This window comes from Salvia hispanica, chromosome 2 (assembly GCF_023119035.1).
Source record: "Salvia hispanica cultivar TCC Black 2014 chromosome 2, UniMelb_Shisp_WGS_1.0, whole genome shotgun sequence".
In the NCBI taxonomy this organism is placed as follows: Eukaryota; Viridiplantae; Streptophyta; class Magnoliopsida; order Lamiales; family Lamiaceae; genus Salvia; species Salvia hispanica.
In genome coordinates, this window is record NC_062966.1 from 31480405 (window position 1) to 31497114 (window position 16710).

Sequence of the window (16710 nt, forward strand, 5' to 3'; positions counted from 1 at the left end):
AATTACTCTCTCCGTCTATCATTTAAAGAATCTTTTTGTCATCTTGGTTTGTCCACGATATATATAATCATTTACTTTATCCCACTTTTAGTATGCGGACCTCACACACCAACTTTTTACACTCACAATTCAATATAAAACTAATATTTAAATGAGTCTCACGTCCCGCTCACTTTCTCTCTTTACTTTTCTTTATAAAGTCAAACAATTTCTTAAAACTCATGCTGAATCAAAATGACTCTTTAAATGATAGATGGAGGGAGTACAAAATAAGGATCTGGATAATTGAGTTTGAATGTTTCAGGTAAGAGGGATCTAAACTTAGGGTAATCACATTTCGAACATTTTTTTTCGCTATTTCAATCTTTTATGCCCCTTTTTACATTTATGCCACTCAAGGGTATTTTAGTCTATTTGATTGAATCTCAGGTTTTCAAGCTAGGACAGTATCATTTTAGATATACCTGAGTTCAATGAAAAAGGCTAAAATGTGGGTTGTGGAGGATGCTACAAGTTTTTAGATTAAATCTTTAGGGATAAAAAAGCTTAAATATAAATATGTGGATATCATATCATTACACTCTGACACACTTATATAGTGATATCGTAGGATTTCCAATATAGACTGAACCATGGATTGAAATGGTGACCAGTTCAACATTTTACACAACTTTATAGAAATTAAATTTATATATTTAATTACCCGTTTTCAAATTCAACTTGCCAAGTTGCCTAAAGGAAAGAAAATATTGGATATCATATAGTTTATGCTTTTTATTATTCAAGTTCATCCAAAATTTGCTAGCTAGCTTGTTTTTTTTTAGTTTTTCTCTTTTTCTAAGCATTGTTGGCTTGTTTTTAAGCAAGCAAATGTGAGAAAGCAAACATTTTTCCACCAACTTTTGCAGCACGACTGTCCTACCTCTCTCAACTATAGATAGTTTTGAGCCATGGACTTTAGGCAATTTGCAATTGCTGCAAAGAAATTTATGCGCACCATTTGTGGTTATATTAACATCCCTTATTTGATTATTATAAAATCGTTCTTATAACCACCCTTATTCGATTATTACATAGAGGTTAATTGGCGGAATAAATTTAAATTTTTCATTCTAGTAAATCTTTAATGACATATATAATTAAGGGATATTTATAGAAAAATACATAAAATTTTGCACCGATTTTGTTTTTCACATTACTTTAAAAATACACCATTTACAACATAATAGCCTAAAATAGTAGATTTCAAGTTTCAAATATGTATCCAACTTACTAGAAAAGAATACTAGTACTCATATTAATTAAACAAAGTTAATTAATTAATGAAGTAAACTGGCGATAAAAAAAGGTTTGATTTGTCTCTATGGACGACCTTTTGTAACTAAAAGTAATCAGATTTAGTAAGTCAAACAAAAAATTTGCATGCTAATGATATATCTTAACCTTAAAAGCAGCAGTTAATCACGACGGATTAGCACGTGCTACCAAGCTAGCTAGTGCTCTAGTTTTGGCATTTAAGCATAACTAACATTTAATATAAGAAATTAGCATCTGATTAGATTCCTAAATTATTCGTAATAAATTGCTCAGTTCCTCTTCAGGCATAGGCTGATTCCGCAATCCACGTTACGCCCATTGTTTTGTTTGATGGCTACATTACATATTGTTTTAATTTATTGCGTAAATTGATTAAACATACAAAATATGGTCATGGGGTAGTATTCATTGCATTTGTCGTGGAATTAGCACCACTTACAAAATGAAAAATTTTCATTATAAAATTCGAACTCAACTGGTATATTCCAAAAAAAAATCAGTGTAAATTTGTACTCATTAAAACATCTTAGGCAATAGATTCGAAAGTGAGAAAATATTAGTAGATGAATTCAAACTAAAAGGTTTTGACAATAGATTCGTCCACTTCACCACGACGATCAAGAACATTTGAGACTATAAAACATTGTTCAAGAACTATGCAAACTATGTCATAAAATTGGAGAAAAAAAACAAGAGTTTGAATTTTATCTTTCCATAAAATCCAAATTTGAAGTCTCCCACAGTCCCACTAGCCTATAGTATATACATAGATTCTTAATTGGTGAGATAGGACAAAGTTAGTCCCATTCACTTACCTCTAAAAATTGGGATTTAGTAAATGATATGAATGCCAAGTGGAGTATTTCAAACTAACAACATAGTCACATAGATAGCCTGTTTATATTCTCATTATTATTGTTATTGTTATTGTTATTTCAAACGACAAATATCATCTCTTTAGCAAGCTTGTTTGTGATACTCCTATAATATATTTTAAATGAGGATTTTTTTTTTTCTGAAATGTAGATATACAAATTATTATCTAAAAAACTTAATTGTACACCGTAATTTGTTTCTAACTACTCCAATCAAAGTATAATGAATCTGAAACTTGCATTGGGGAATTTCATTAGTTGTGACGATCTAGATGAATGTTAAGCCTAAATCCAAGAGTGCTCAGAAATTCCATCTGAAATTATAAATGATTTATTTATTTTATAGTATCATTTTGTGCATATAAAATACACTGATTAATATGATATAGATTCTATTCACATGAATCCTACATCTACTTAACCGATGATTAAAGCCATGAAATCAAAATCAACACCCACATTAAACAGAAGAAGCATAACCATATCAAGCTTTGTAAGTTGGCATTTGCTAATTATACAAAGTTTGAGTGTTCTAGCTAAACTCTAAAAAAAATTATTGTCAAGTTTCGAATCAATTCATCCTATTTCAATTGAAAATAAGTGAATGTATGTATGATCCAAAAACCTATACAAAATTAATGCTAGTCCACATTTCCAGAAATGAAAATGAAAATGAAATTCAAAAACCAAGTTCCCACACTCTAATCTCCCCATCAAAACTACCACTAAAAACTCTGACACCGGCGCCGCCGCACTCCGCCGCAGCAATCGACCTGACGGGCGACCGGTGCCCGTCCAAAACCGCCAAACAGCAGAATCTCCCATCAAATCCGCGCTGCCAAATCCTGACCGTCCGATCAGCCGATCCACTCATGAGCAAATCTCGGACGTTGATCAAACACAAGATGGCCTTTGCATGACCCCTCAGCGCCCCCGCCACCGCCATGTGCCCGGCGCTGTCCTCTCTCTCCCAAACCAGAATAGACCGGTCGCACGAACCGGAAAATAAAACCGAACCGTCCCCGCTCAGCGCCAGCGCGTTCACCGCCGATTTGTGCTTCTCCAGCGTCGCGATCGCCGCGAATTTCTTCTCCTCTCTCCTCCACACCTTGATTTTCCTATCCGCCGAGCCGGTGTAGATCAATCCGTCGCCGGACACCGCGACGGCGTTGATCGCGTCGTCGTGCGCTCTGTTGATCGATTGGAGGCAGTGTAGGTTCTCGGAGTTCCATATTTTGAGGCTCCGGTCCCACGAGATTGAGAAAATCAGATTTTCGGCGGCGGCGAGGCCGGATACGGCGTCGTGGTGCTGGATCCAGAGGCGGTGGTTGTGGCGGCGGATTTTGACGTAGTTTTGGGGGCTGTTGCTGTTGGTGGAGTAGCTGCTGCTGGTGTCGGAAAATAGGGATTTTGGTGGAGGGGGTGGGGAGGAGTCGGCGGAGGTGGCGATGCAGGTGGCGGAGGAGCATGTTGAAAGCCAGGATCGGACCTTCATTTTTTGTAAGCTGCCGGCGAAGAGAGAGAGAGAGAGATTTGGAGTGCAAATAAGGACGGGAGGAAAGATAAGGAAAGTTTGTATGTATATATAGATTATATCGATTTGTGTTTTAATTATGGTATGCAAATGTGGGAACATATAATTAATAATGTTTGCTTATTTTCGTATAAGATTAAACATCAGAATAACATACATTTATAGCTTCATAATTTTAGTATATTTAATTGTATAATTATTTATAGCTTCATATAGTATACTTATTTGCTTTTTTTGTTTAATTTTTTGAAATAAATCAAAATTCATCTATGTAGTATCAATGAAATATTTATCTCAGTATATGAAAATATGTATAAAAGGATTACATATTTTTATTATGTAAATTGGATTACATGATAGTAAAAAATATTTGTATTAATAATGATTAAGCATTAGTTTTAACAATTATAATTAATTAAATTTTGCTGTCATGCCCATGCAACATCAATCCGATCCTAACACCGATATTTAGTACTTAGTACTACTATATTAGTTATGCAATAATATGCACTTCAATTTTGATTATAACCATATAAAAATACTTCCTTAATTTCTTATAAATAATTTTTTTTGTCGGTTTCTTCAAAATAGAAAATTTCCATTTAGAAAATAGACTTTACAAATCACTAAAACTAATTTCACTACTTCATCTATCTTACTTTACCATTTTTATCTTATTCCTTCTTACTTTATCAATTTTGGATTAAAACTCTTATTATTTCAAAAGTTCTTATTTTTAAGAAAGCAGATGGAGTAATTTTTATTTTGTGTATTACTCCCTCTTATTCTCATTATTTGTCCCATTTTGCCATTTCCATGATTTCCTTATTGATTGTCTTGTTTACTTTTACTCCCTTCGTTCCATCATAATTGAGGCAAAACTTTTCGACACGAAATTTAAGAAAGGAATATTGAATGTGTTAAATAAATAGATAAAAAAGAAAAAAAAAGGTAGAGAGAATAAAGTAAAAAGTGAATAAAGTAGAGAATAAAGTAAGAGAGTAAAGTAAGAAAGACAAAAAGTTAGTACTATATATAAATGACTCAATTATGAATAAACTTTTCAAAATGAAAAAATGACTCAACTATGAAAGAACAAAGAGAGTACTACTTATTGATAAGTGGACCATATTTTCACTAAATTTTTTATCGCATTTTTCCTTACAAAGTCAAATAATTTTTGGAGCCTATATCGATCAACTACGAAACAGTTAATGGGAATCAGAGTGTGTAATTTTTTTTATGTATTTCATTTACTCTTTTTAATTGAAATAAACAAGATATTTAATGAAAAAAGTGTGTAATTTTTTTAATAAAATCTCTATAGTCAGCTAAAATGTTGATTTGTTAGTATATTATATTGGAATTCAGATCTTGCATCATTTTTATAAATTTCATCCAAAAGAATCAAAGATTACTCTCTTAATAGAAAGCAACAAGACATGCAATATATATATTTTTCTAATAAAACCTCTATTGTCAGCTAAAGAATCCAACTTTTGTAAGCAGGAATTGAAGTGAAGTTGCATGATATTCTCTTGATAATATTAACTAATCATGCGTGACAAAAAATACCATTAGCAATCTTGTTAATATAGATTTGATGCATTGTAACTGACATTTTCAACCTTTTCCCCAATTTAGTATATATAATTTTGTGCATTCTTTGATTGAGTATTGTCCAATAAAGTTTAACTACTCCCTCTCATTCCAAAAACGATAGCTAAGCATATATTTTAAAATTTTAGTTAGTAAATATAGTTTGAATGAATAAATTGGATTGTTAAAAAAAAAGATTGGCTTGTTCTTCGTAATTATGCCCACTTTTGTATAAATATTCAAGGGAGATAGAGAGCTATTGTTCTAACACATAATTAATTAGCATTTATCGACATTATTCAAGAAAAACTCATCATCTTCTTCTCGGATTATACATTTTCTTCTTCTCCAATTAATTTCTTCATACAACTTGATTCTCCATTTTTTTACAAATTACATGTTGTGGTTAAATCCCACCACGGCACACTTAGCAAAAAAAAATAAAATTAAGATGCGATATTTTTTGCAATTCATATCCCTAATAATTATATCTCTATCAAAACAAATTAGGTAGTTGTAAATTGCAATGCCGTTTACAAATTTATACAACCTTTCAAACTGAAAGATGTAAGTTTTATTACAATTAATATCCTAACAACATTATTTGTTATTAGTAATGTAATTAAAACTGAATTTAGGAGTACAATTTTTTAAAAATTAGGTAGCCCATGCAATGAAGGTGAAGCTAGAAGAGAGACTCATATTTTACTCCATTCAATTCAATTTTTTATCACATTTTTTAAAATTCAAAAGGAGGGCTTTTGGGCGACATTTGGGCTTGAGCGTTTACATAGATTGGTTTATTTTTAAAATTTTGAGGTTTTAATTTCTTAGTCAATAATCAAAATCGCCGACTTCGTTAATTTATTAACCAAGTTGAGCTTTTTCATACTACACTTTCTTTTATAATTAATAGACACAATGCACAATTTCCTATGATTTCCTAACTAATTAGGTATATATGCATATATCGACAATAGAATATTCTCTCAGAATTTGGGACTCTTCGTCTTGATCGAAAATGAATTTCGACAATGAGTTAATTAGTTAATGTCAGTCGTGAATGTGCAGTTTTTCTTGAAATTAGGTATATGGATTACTATTTTGAGTTTGTATCAGTCTTTATATTTTGTAGCACAAAATATAATTCCATCCATTCAAATTTGTTCCTAATTGAATATAAAAAATATAGTTACAGTCTCCATTCTAAAAAACATAGCTATGTAGCTACTAGCTGCTTTAAATAAAAATGAATAATGGATTATATAATTACATGAGTTCACAAATAAAAAATGACCCGAAACGTAAAAAATGTTTTTTAAATAAAAGGGTAATAATGTGACGAGTGAGGGTTAATTTGTTGAATTTTTCTGAAGAGATGAGATAATTGGTAAATGAATTATTCCATGACAAAAGATTAGTGACCCACTTGTCCATCAAATTGATATATCCGCATAAAATAATATTAGATTATTGAAATAAATTAAATAACTGCACAATTAATCCATTAACTTACAGGTTGTTAAGTGTAAACTTGTGATTATTCTTGAAAGTGTCAATTTAGACAAGATTATGACATAATTACACGGAATCAATCCTCAATGATATCTAAGTTTTTGGCTTAGTCAATATGTCTGCCGCCTTGAAACACTATATAAAACAGATTGTTGTGTCTGAATGTCTAAAACAAGAATATGTTTCTTGAAATTCAAATGGGACAGCTATATATATAGTACGGTATATAATTGTATAATGTGTAATTTACGTGTCTTAATCAAGAAACAACCCATTTTTAACACCTTGTTCATTGGCCCTAACATTATGTGATGTGATATGAAAATTTTTACTCTCCGTCTCATTCAAGATGGTCACATTTCCTTTTTGTTTGTCTCAATTAAGATGACAACTTTCCAATTTTGAAAATAACCTCGTCTCACCTCTCTTCTCATCAAAATATTCAACTACATTTTTCTTCTCTACTTTATTCCACCCAACAACAGTTCCTAAAATCTCGTGCCACTCAAGAATGTGGCCATCTTGAGTAGGACGGAGGGAGTAATAAACGATTCCATCAGCATGTAATATGAACATTCGATTTCACTATCACCAATTCGTGCTCTGTGATTTTATTTGACAGTAGTATACGACCATAACTAAAAGCTTTTAAAATACTTGAAATGTTTCTAGGGGAGGGTAGGTAACATATCTAATTTGCTCATCCTTTCGCAAAACATGTAGTTGAGTTTTTATATTCATAATGATTTGCCAATACTATCACTAACACCATAAAAAAGAACAAAAAAGTACAATACAATCACTAATACAATGAACTAATTCCCACATCCTTTCATACACATTCTCCATTTTATTGGATTCTAATTCTAAAGGGATTTGGAGAGAGAGAGATGTTGCAACTTAACTAGAGAATGGTAGAAACCACCATCTCCACGGGCAATTAGATCAGAGTGACTTCCTTCTTCCACGACCTTCCCGTTCTTGATGAATACAAGGTTGTCGGCCATCTGTATCGTCGAGAGGCGGTGGGCGACAACGACGCTAGTCCGGCCAATCATAACCTTATCTAGAGCTTCTTGCACTAGAATTTCCGACAAGCTGTCCAGAGCGCTCGTTGCCTCATCAAGAAGAAGGATCTTAGGATTCTTTAAAATGGCGCGAGCCAGCGCTATTCGCTGCTTCTGCCCTCCCGACAGCTGGATTCCTCTGTCCCCACAAAATGTATTGTACCCATCCTTTGTTGAACTGAAAAAAATTACATAACTGAATTAACTGATTTTCAAAAAATGTATCGCCCTTTTATTTGAAAATGCCCAAATAAACAAATAAATCACGAAAGATAGTCAAATTCTTATCGGTCTCACACTTTTCAAAATTTGAAAAATAACAAATGATATACCTTATGAATTCATGAGCATTTGCTAGCGTTGCAGCTTGCTCGATTTCGGACTCCGTGGCACCATCTCTACCGTAGATTATGTTTTCACGGATGGTTCCCGCAAAAAGCGCCGGTTCTTGGCTCACCAACGCAATCTGCAATCTCATCTCTCTCAAATCATATGTCCTAACATCACGGCCGTCAATCAGAACCGTCCCCTTCATCGGATCGTAAAACCTCTCGATCAGCGCGACGACGGTTGATTTCCCACAGCCACTATCTCCAACTAGCGCCACCGTCTTCCCCGCCTCGATCCTTAGGGAAAGCCCCCGCAAGATCACCTGTGCGGGGCGAGACGGGTAGGAGAAGTAGACGTTGTCGAATTCTATTTTACCCTCAACCTTGTCTACCTTCGCTCCTGCCCTGTGAGTCTTGCCTTCACGGGCCAGCACTGCAAAGACAGAAACCACCGCGCTACGGCTTTTAGCTGTGTCGGACGATGATGTGGCGCCAGCATCGGCGATGGTCTTGCCGGTGCTCATGAGGATGAAGAAGGCGAGGAAGAGTTGCTTCGCGCTTAACTGCCCTCGCGCCATCAGTGTGCCGCCGTACCAGAAGGCCAACGCTATGCTGGCCACTGTCAGGAACTGCGAGGCGCAGAGCCCTGCCCCTGAAATCCAGGAGTGGCGCAGGCTCTGTGCCCGCGGCCCTGCCAGGGTGGCCTCAAACAGGGAAAGAATCTTTCCCTGTGAGGAGAAAGCCGTGATGCTTCTGTGAAGCATCACTGCTTCACTTGCTCGTTGGCTTCCTTCGTATTGGGCTTCTTGGGCTCTGATCGACATCTGTTTCATCAGTGCCGATTTTAAGTAGAAGCTGGTGATGATCACGGGCTGGATGGCGATCAGCACGGCCGCGAGTCTCCACGCGACTACTAGGCCGAGGGCGAAGGAAAGGAAGGCGTTCGTGGAGACCTGCATGAGCAGGGACATGCGGTCCCCCACGAGAGAACGAACCATGTTCGCCTCAGTGGAGAGCCTAGCACAAACTGCAGCACTCGAATTCGCGTTTTTCTCGAACCAGGCGATCTCAAATGTTAGGATTTTCTCAAGGACCATTACGGAGAGGCGCTTCGTTAGCCTCTCCCCCATGATTGCGAAGTTGTGGTGCTGGAGTATATTCGAGACGAAGGTGGCGACTCCAAGTCCTAAAAAGACAAAGCAGTAGAGCCTCGTCTCTGACTTGATCTTCGAGGGCGTAGTCTCGAAGTAAGCAGAGACAAGAGCTCCCATGCAGTATGCATTTATGGGGTGGACTGCTCCGAACGCGATTGCTCCTAAGCTGCCTAGTAAGGCTCTCCTCCACTCTGGCGAGTTCATATGCAGCAACTGCCAGAGTGAAGGATCTGGAGGAGATGAACCGTCTGAGTCTGACTCTTCATCTCCTCCATAAGGGGCACTGAATGAGGAGGTCGGGCTGTTTTGGATGGACGAGAGCAAGCTTAGGGGCAATGCAGGCGCGAAGGGGGAAGCAGGGTTACCCTGTATGCTCGAGTCGTTGAAAGATCTAAAACTTTGGGAATTCATCAGGCTATGTGAAAAATGACCAATTTTGTGTGATGTGGCCTCATTGTGCATAGACGACGTCTGGAGATCCATCATTCGTCTGTAGATCCCGCCGTTGATCCCCATCAGCTCGTCATGGCTGCCTGATTCTGCCACCCTCCCTGATTCTAGAACCATGATTGTGTCAACGGCTCGGATTGTGGAGAGCCGGTGAGCTATTAGTACTGTTGTCCGGCCCTGTGCAGCTTGCTCGATGGCCTCCTGTACGAGGCTCTCGGAATGTGAGTCAAGCGCGCTTGTAGCTTCATCTAGCAAGAGGATCCTCGGGTCCCTGACTAATGCTCGTGCTATCGCGATCCTCTGCTTCTGCCCTCCCGACAGCTGAACTCCGAGCTGCCCTACTTGCGTGTCGTATCCCTGAGGGAACTCGATGATGAAATCGTGCGCGTTGGTGGCCCTAGCCGCAGCTATGATCTCTTCAAGAGAAGCATCTTCTTTCCCAAACAGAATATTTTCCTTTATGGATGTGGCAAACAACACTGGCTCTTGGCTTACTAGGCCAAATTGAGACCTATACCATTTCAGCTGCAATTTCTTGATCCTGTGCCCATCAAGTAATATGTCTCCTTTTGTAGGATCGTAAAATCTCTCGAGCAACGAGACGACTGTCGACTTCCCGGAGCCACTTCCCCCCACAAGGCCAACTTTCTTGCCAGGCCTAATCTTGAGGCAGAGCCCTTTAAAAACTGCCTCATCTTTTCTTGATGGATAGCTGAAATGAACTTGTCTGAACTCAATCTGCCCCTTCACAGCTGCCAAAACCTTCCCACTTTCATCTTCAACGTCTATGTCAGTGTTCCGGTTGATCATCTCGAATATCCTCTTTGAAGCAGCCGATGCATCTGTGATGTATGGCACATTAGGCAGAGCTGTTATGCAGGATCTGAAAAAAATGGACATATAACAAATCAGGTCTAATTTTTTAACATGGGATGTGTTTTTTCTTGTATGTTTTGGGGCTTAGCTTACATTCCTCCTAGGATGATGCAGGTTCCAGCAATGAAGACACGACCTCCGTTTTCGCCCTTTTCTGAGACGAGGAGGCCCCCGACCCATGCCTGAAACGCCCACGTTGCAAACATCACCCCCATGCTCCCTATCATGTACCCTTTCATCAGTCCTTGCTTGATCCTGAGCTTCGTGCTCTCTTGAAGCGCGCTGCTGTACTTGTCCACTGTCTTCGCCTCAGCCACATACGAGTAGACAGTCCGTATGTTGGAGACCGCCTGCTCCACAATGTCGCCTGCCTCGCCATATGCATCTTTGCTCTTGATGCCTATCTCAGTCATCACCTTCCCAAAGGCCAAAACTGGGATGATGAAGCTGATCACCAATGGGAGAGAGGCTAGTGCTAGTCTCCACGAGAGAAAGAACGCTACAGCAACGCCAAACACGAGTGAGGAGAACTGCACGAGAGAATTTGGGATCTGCAAGAGAAGAGATACATTTGACTCCCATAAAAAAAGGCAAACAAAGAGAGGAAATCAAGAAATTTCACAACCTTGTTGGCTATGACATCTTGGATGGTGTGAGCATCTGTGGATGTGCTTGAGACTATCTGGAAGGTTCTAGAAGAAACATCTTCGCTGTCGAAGAATCCAACTTCTTGCCTCAGAACTGATCTCAGATACTCCACCCTCATTCTTGATGTCTGCCTCTCAGCAGTTCTTGTCCAGCAAAGCCCCTCTGCATAAAAATTCAATCTTGCTCACAAATTTCTACTATTTGTTATAAAAAAATAGGCCAAGATTATAGATACAAACCTAACAAACCACAAAATGCAATTCCTACACCAACATAAAGCAACCTAAGTGCATACTGCACAAGAAAAGAACAGATTAAAAAAAGTAAGTTAAAGGCATGATTCAAATCATATCAAAAACAATTTTTTTGATCAAACCTTATTCACTACGCCATTGGAAATGGACTGATCCGCGCTGCCAAACGCGTCTATTGCTCCACTCAACATGTACATGGTGGCAGGAGACGACAGGCCTTCTCCAATGGCGGCCACGGTGCCTATAAGCATGAGCAGTCTGTCAACACTATCAGCACTCCTCACAAGGTCTCTCATTTTTTCTTTTGAGATTGCAAGTAGTGAAAATGTTTGATATATACATGTAATGATCACATCTTCTCTCTCTAGATTTTGGTATAAATAATGAAAGTGGAGACATCATATCATTATCATATGCAGGCACAAGGCTTTGGCTAGATTGCAGGATTAAGATGAAGACAGATGATTGAAGTCATCATAGGTAGCATCTACCAGAATAAATAGAATATGAACAAACAAATGACTGCAGATGTATCGAAATCCTATCTTAAAATTTTAGTAAACATTTTAACTTTTTATGATGTATACACACTCAGCCAAAAAAGAAGAAGCAGAATTAGCCCATATTAGTCTATGAGAATCTTATTTATAAACCTATTCTAATAATCAGATTTAGTCCAACTGTAAAGAACCATAACTTTCACATAAGTTGTCACAACAAAGTTACAAACATTATAGTTTCTTCTTTTATTTGTGTAGATATGTATATTTGAGAAAAATCAAATACTGGAGTACTTAGTTTACCTGAGAACGACAAATTTTCTCCAAAGGAAATTATTTCCCCATCAATTTAATATCTAAACTTAAATCTTTTTGCGTTTGTCACACTCAACTTCTTTTATTTTACTGGCTTGTCATTGTATGTAACAATTTTGGGAAAATGTGAAGTCATTTCACATAAAACCGAATACTAAAAGGCATTTTATACAAGTTAAAAAAACAAATGCATTCTTTGCAATTCTATATTCTTCGAGTATATATAAAGTTATATACCAAAATGGCAAAATGAAAACTAGAATACTTTAGAAGTCACGTCGAAGCGATCAACAATGTATTATTTGGAAGTTGTTTTTGAGCTTTTTCCGTTGCTTAATTATTTGTTTATAAGGTTTCGAAATTTATTAGGTTATTTTTGCAAATTTTTTTCAACGATTAAATTAAATTTCAATGTAATTGCTTGAACGCCGTCGTTTTATATTATGCATGAAAACGATGTCGTTTTGGGTTGACATGCCGCATACTATGACTCTTTCACCTTACAATGGCCAAAATTAACAGGTAGTGTGAACTCAGCTTCTCGGAAAATCGTCGATTTTGCTGCAATTTTTCGAAGATGGTGAAAGTTGGGACGTTCTTCGCTATGTCATTCGGAGCATTCCTTTTCTGGGAAACAATGGACAAGGTCCATGTCTGGATCGCTCTTCACCAGGATGAGAAGGTATTTCTTTCGCACCCTCTGGTTCTTATGAGCGCTCGCTTGTTTTCTGATTGATGATTTTAATGTGTTCTTTCGGGATCTGCGGTTTTTGAATCGGGTGATTTCGTTCCATATAGGGCTGAAAAATGAGTAATGTTGTTCGAAATCGGAATTTGGCGATTTTTGGAGATTTAGGGTTTATTCAATTGGGCGTTTTCGATTTGGATCAGATTACTTTTCACTCGTTCAGCTCCTTGAGTAGAGAAATCTTTGAACAGGAATTGAGAAATTTTCCTTTTGGATCTTGATTTCTTCTCTTAAATATGTGTCTCCTGCTTCAGGAGAATAATGTTTTTACTGAATTCGTTATTCGCAAAACCTAACTTTTAGGGTTCCTTGAAATTACTCATTTAATGTCTGGAAGCCGGAGTTTGAGCTTGGGAAATGTAATTAATAGAATTGTAGTACCTTAGTTATGGTTTTACTTGGTGAATGCTGTCTTCTGATATTTAGCATCAGAGTCAAACGTCGTCGTTTATATGGATTATGGTTGAGCTCTGGGCCTGAACCTTTAATGTCTTAACATTGCATTATATTGGTCACCAATTGATTCTCTGCGAATTGTATGTGTTAACAATTGCATGATCTTTGATTGATTCACTGCAAAAATGTTGACTCACAATTTCTCTCTTGATGTTGCTGTTAACTGCAGAAAGAGAGAATGGAGAATGAAGCTGAGATAAGGAGAATGAAAGCAGAGCTATATAAGCAACAGAGAGAGAAGGATGCTAGCGTCTAATCTTGCGATCATGGTCTATCTTTTTGTTGTCATTTTTAAATTCTGGCAATAATGCTCGACTGTATTCAGATAAAGTGTGGATCTTGTACCATACATGCTGATTTGACGATTCACTATGAATATTGATTGGCTTTACAGTTTTTGTGCTTCCAATCTATCATTCTCAGCAGGTCCTTTTATTTTCTACTATATGATATGTTTTGTAAAACTCTTGATTGATCAACACTGTGGTGTGAAACCATTGATCTTCGTTATTCCAGACTTCTTCGTCTTGCTTGGTAACTCTCTGGTATATTTTGTGTAGAATGCCTGTGTTGTTTTTGAACTTTGGGATCTGAATGCTTCTTCCTGAATAGGCCTTATTACCATTGACAGTTTCACTGTTGTTAATATGAGTTTTCTGCGTTGGGAGCAATAGATCATATGCTCTGTAGCCAATGCCCAATGGTTTATGTTCATATTCATAGTTTCATGCCATTCAAACAGTTTCTCTGTTCAAAATGAACCATTGATGTTAATATTGTATTTTGTCACATGACAGGGCTTTATTATATCTTGATGAAATAAATCTCTGTATGTGATTAATCTCCTTGTATATTTTTGATTCTGATAATCCTTTATATAGTTGTATAAAATTTTCCTAACTAGCATTAACAATACCAAACAAAGCTAATTAAGTATGCTGAATCAATCATAATCATCTATTGAAGAGTGTTTATGTTTCCTTTTTATTTTTCGTTTTTATTGCATTCAGCAGCTGCAAGAATCTTGTAATACAATACAGCAATTATCTAGGAGATAGGGAATTAGAAGCTAACAAATCAGAATGGGAAGTGCAGTTACAAATTAAAATAGCCTGCTTTCCACTTTCTGTTTCTTGAAAAGGTTGGATTTTTGCACAGAATAGAAAATTGATGAGATTTCAAACAGTTTTATGACATAAATCGTCACGTTTTTGCAGAAGAAGCTAAACAAACACAGCATGATTTTCATGCTAAGCAGCCATATCATAACTCTCCTCCAAAAATAGCCACTTTTTTTCCTCAACTTTATCCTAAAAAAGATGAAAAAGGGCTCCAGGTCTGTATGTAGTCATCAAAGTTGTGAGATTACTAACTTTATCAAAGCTCCATAAATAGTGAATTCATGCATCCAATTTCAACAAATTCAGTTTCTAGATTTCAAATCATGGTGATAGCAAAGTTTCTCTTTCTTTCTATTCTCATTGCCTCAGTTTTCAGTCTCACAGTGAGCATAGACTTCACAGAGAAGGACCTAAGCTCGGATGAGAGCCTGTGGGACTTGTACAAGAGATGGAGGAGCCACCACACCGTCTCCCGCGATCTAGCAGAGAAACAGAGGCGATTCAATGTGTTCAAGGCCAATGTGCACCACATCCACGCCGTGAACAAGATGGACAAGCCTTACAAGCTGAGGCTCAACAAGTATGCTGACATGACCAACCACGAGTTCAGAGCCTCGTACACCTCGAAGATCAGGCACCACCGCATGCTGCGCGGTGCCAGGGCCAGCACCGGGTTCATGCACGAGGAGGCCAGGGATCTGCCCGCCTCGGTTGATTGGAGGGCTCAGGGTGCTGTCACTGGAGTCAAGAATCAAGGCAGCTGTGGTAGGAGGCCTTTTCTTGATCATATATATTTTTTTTGTGTGTATTTATTTTAAATCTTGTTTTTTGTAGGTAGTTGTTGGGCTTTCTCAACTGTGGTGGGAGTTGAGGGCATCAACAAGATCAAAAGTGGGGAGTTGGTGTCTTTGTCTGAGCAAGAATTGGTTGATTGTGAGCAAGATAACGAAGGTTGCAATGGAGGATTGATGGAACATGCATTTGAGTTTATCAAGAAACAAGGTGGCCTAGCAACGGAGAGCATCTATCCCTACACAGCCACCGATGGGAATTGTGATGCAACCAAAGTCAGCATATATATTTTAACCTCTCTCTCTTTATCTGACTTATTATAATATTGTGTTTCTTTATATGACTAGCAATATTGTGTTGCAGATGAATGCACCGGCTGTTACAATTGACGGCTACGAGAACGTGCCAGAAAACGATGAGGATGCGTTGATGAAAGCCGTTGCAAATCAACCTGTATCTGTTGCTATAGATGCTGGTGGTTCTAATTTCCAGTTTTACTCCGAGGTGCAGTTAACATTTCAAAATTTTATGATAGATCAGTAAAATCGTGTTTTCAGATTTATAAATCATTTTGTTGATTATAGGGAGTGTTTACGGGCGAATGTGGCACGGAGCTGAACCATGGGGTAGCGGTTGTTGGTTATGGATCCGCGCTGGATGGGACTAAATATTGGATAGTGAAGAACTCGTGGGGACCTGAGTGGGGTGAGCAAGGGTATATTAGGATGCAACGCGGTGTTGGAGAAAGAGAAGGATTGTGTGGAATCGCGATGGATGCCTCGTATCCTATCAAGTTATCGTCGGATAATCCGCAACCACCAGCGTCGCCACCAAAGGATGAGCTTTGATACTTGGGGAAAGTTGCATTGCATTAGGCGTCATTCAAATGCTTGTTGTATGGGGAAGTATCTGAAATGCAGTAGAGTACTTTATTTCTTAGTACTACTAATAATATGAATTGATTTAAGTTATAGTTTGAGCACCTTTATTATATAAAGAACCCATGATTAAATATTAAAAAAATAACCATGATTAAATATTTTTATAACTCATGATTAAATATTCTTATATTTTACAAATGAACAATAATAGAGATTAAATAGAACCCATGATTAAATATTCTTATACGTATCATCAAATATGTTATAAATATGAGTAGT

At 37.3% G+C, this 16710-nt stretch overlaps 4 protein-coding genes across 5 annotated transcripts; 2 read left to right on the forward strand and 2 right to left on the reverse strand.

Annotated features, from left to right (window-relative positions):
• Positions 1 to 2652: 2652 nt before the first annotated feature.
• LOC125206801 (protein JINGUBANG-like) lies at positions 2653 to 3687 on the reverse strand. The gene has a single exon (XM_048106023.1). The coding sequence runs from the start codon at positions 3685 to 3687 to the stop codon at positions 2872 to 2874; it is 816 nt and encodes a 271-aa protein (XP_047961980.1). The 3' UTR covers positions 2653 to 2871.
• Positions 3688 to 7669: 3982 nt separating this feature from the next.
• On the reverse strand, positions 7670 to 11914 carry LOC125206802 (ABC transporter B family member 15-like). The gene is made up of 6 exons (XM_048106024.1): positions 11741 to 11914; positions 11604 to 11658; positions 11342 to 11526; positions 10810 to 11267; positions 8240 to 10723; positions 7670 to 8085 (listed from the first exon to the last, which is right to left on the reverse strand). The coding sequence occupies exons 1-6, from the start codon at positions 11912 to 11914 to the stop codon at positions 7707 to 7709; spliced, it is 3735 nt and encodes a 1244-aa protein (XP_047961981.1). The 3' UTR covers positions 7670 to 7706.
• Positions 11915 to 12929: 1015 nt separating this feature from the next.
• Positions 12930 to 14046, forward strand: LOC125207627. The gene is made up of 2 exons (XM_048107047.1): positions 12930 to 13115; positions 13807 to 14046. The coding sequence occupies exons 1-2, from the start codon at positions 13011 to 13013 to the stop codon at positions 13891 to 13893; spliced, it is 192 nt and encodes a 63-aa protein (XP_047963004.1). The 5' UTR covers positions 12930 to 13010; the 3' UTR covers positions 13894 to 14046.
• Positions 14047 to 14185: 139 nt separating this feature from the next.
• Positions 14186 to 16521, forward strand: LOC125207626 (vignain-like). 2 transcript variants are annotated; one of them, XM_048107046.1, is made up of 5 exons: positions 14186 to 14973; positions 15135 to 15523; positions 15593 to 15825; positions 15914 to 16054; positions 16135 to 16521. In XM_048107046.1, exons 1-5 carry the CDS (start codon positions 14957 to 14959, stop codon positions 16396 to 16398), a joined length of 1044 nt encoding a protein of 347 aa, XP_047963003.1. In that variant the 5' UTR covers positions 14186 to 14956; the 3' UTR covers positions 16399 to 16521. The 2 variants fall into 2 exon arrangements, with proteins under 2 accessions (XP_047963003.1, XP_047963001.1); XM_048107044.1 differs by having other exon boundaries at positions 14186 to 15523.
• The last annotated feature ends 189 nt before the right edge of the window (positions 16522 to 16710 follow it).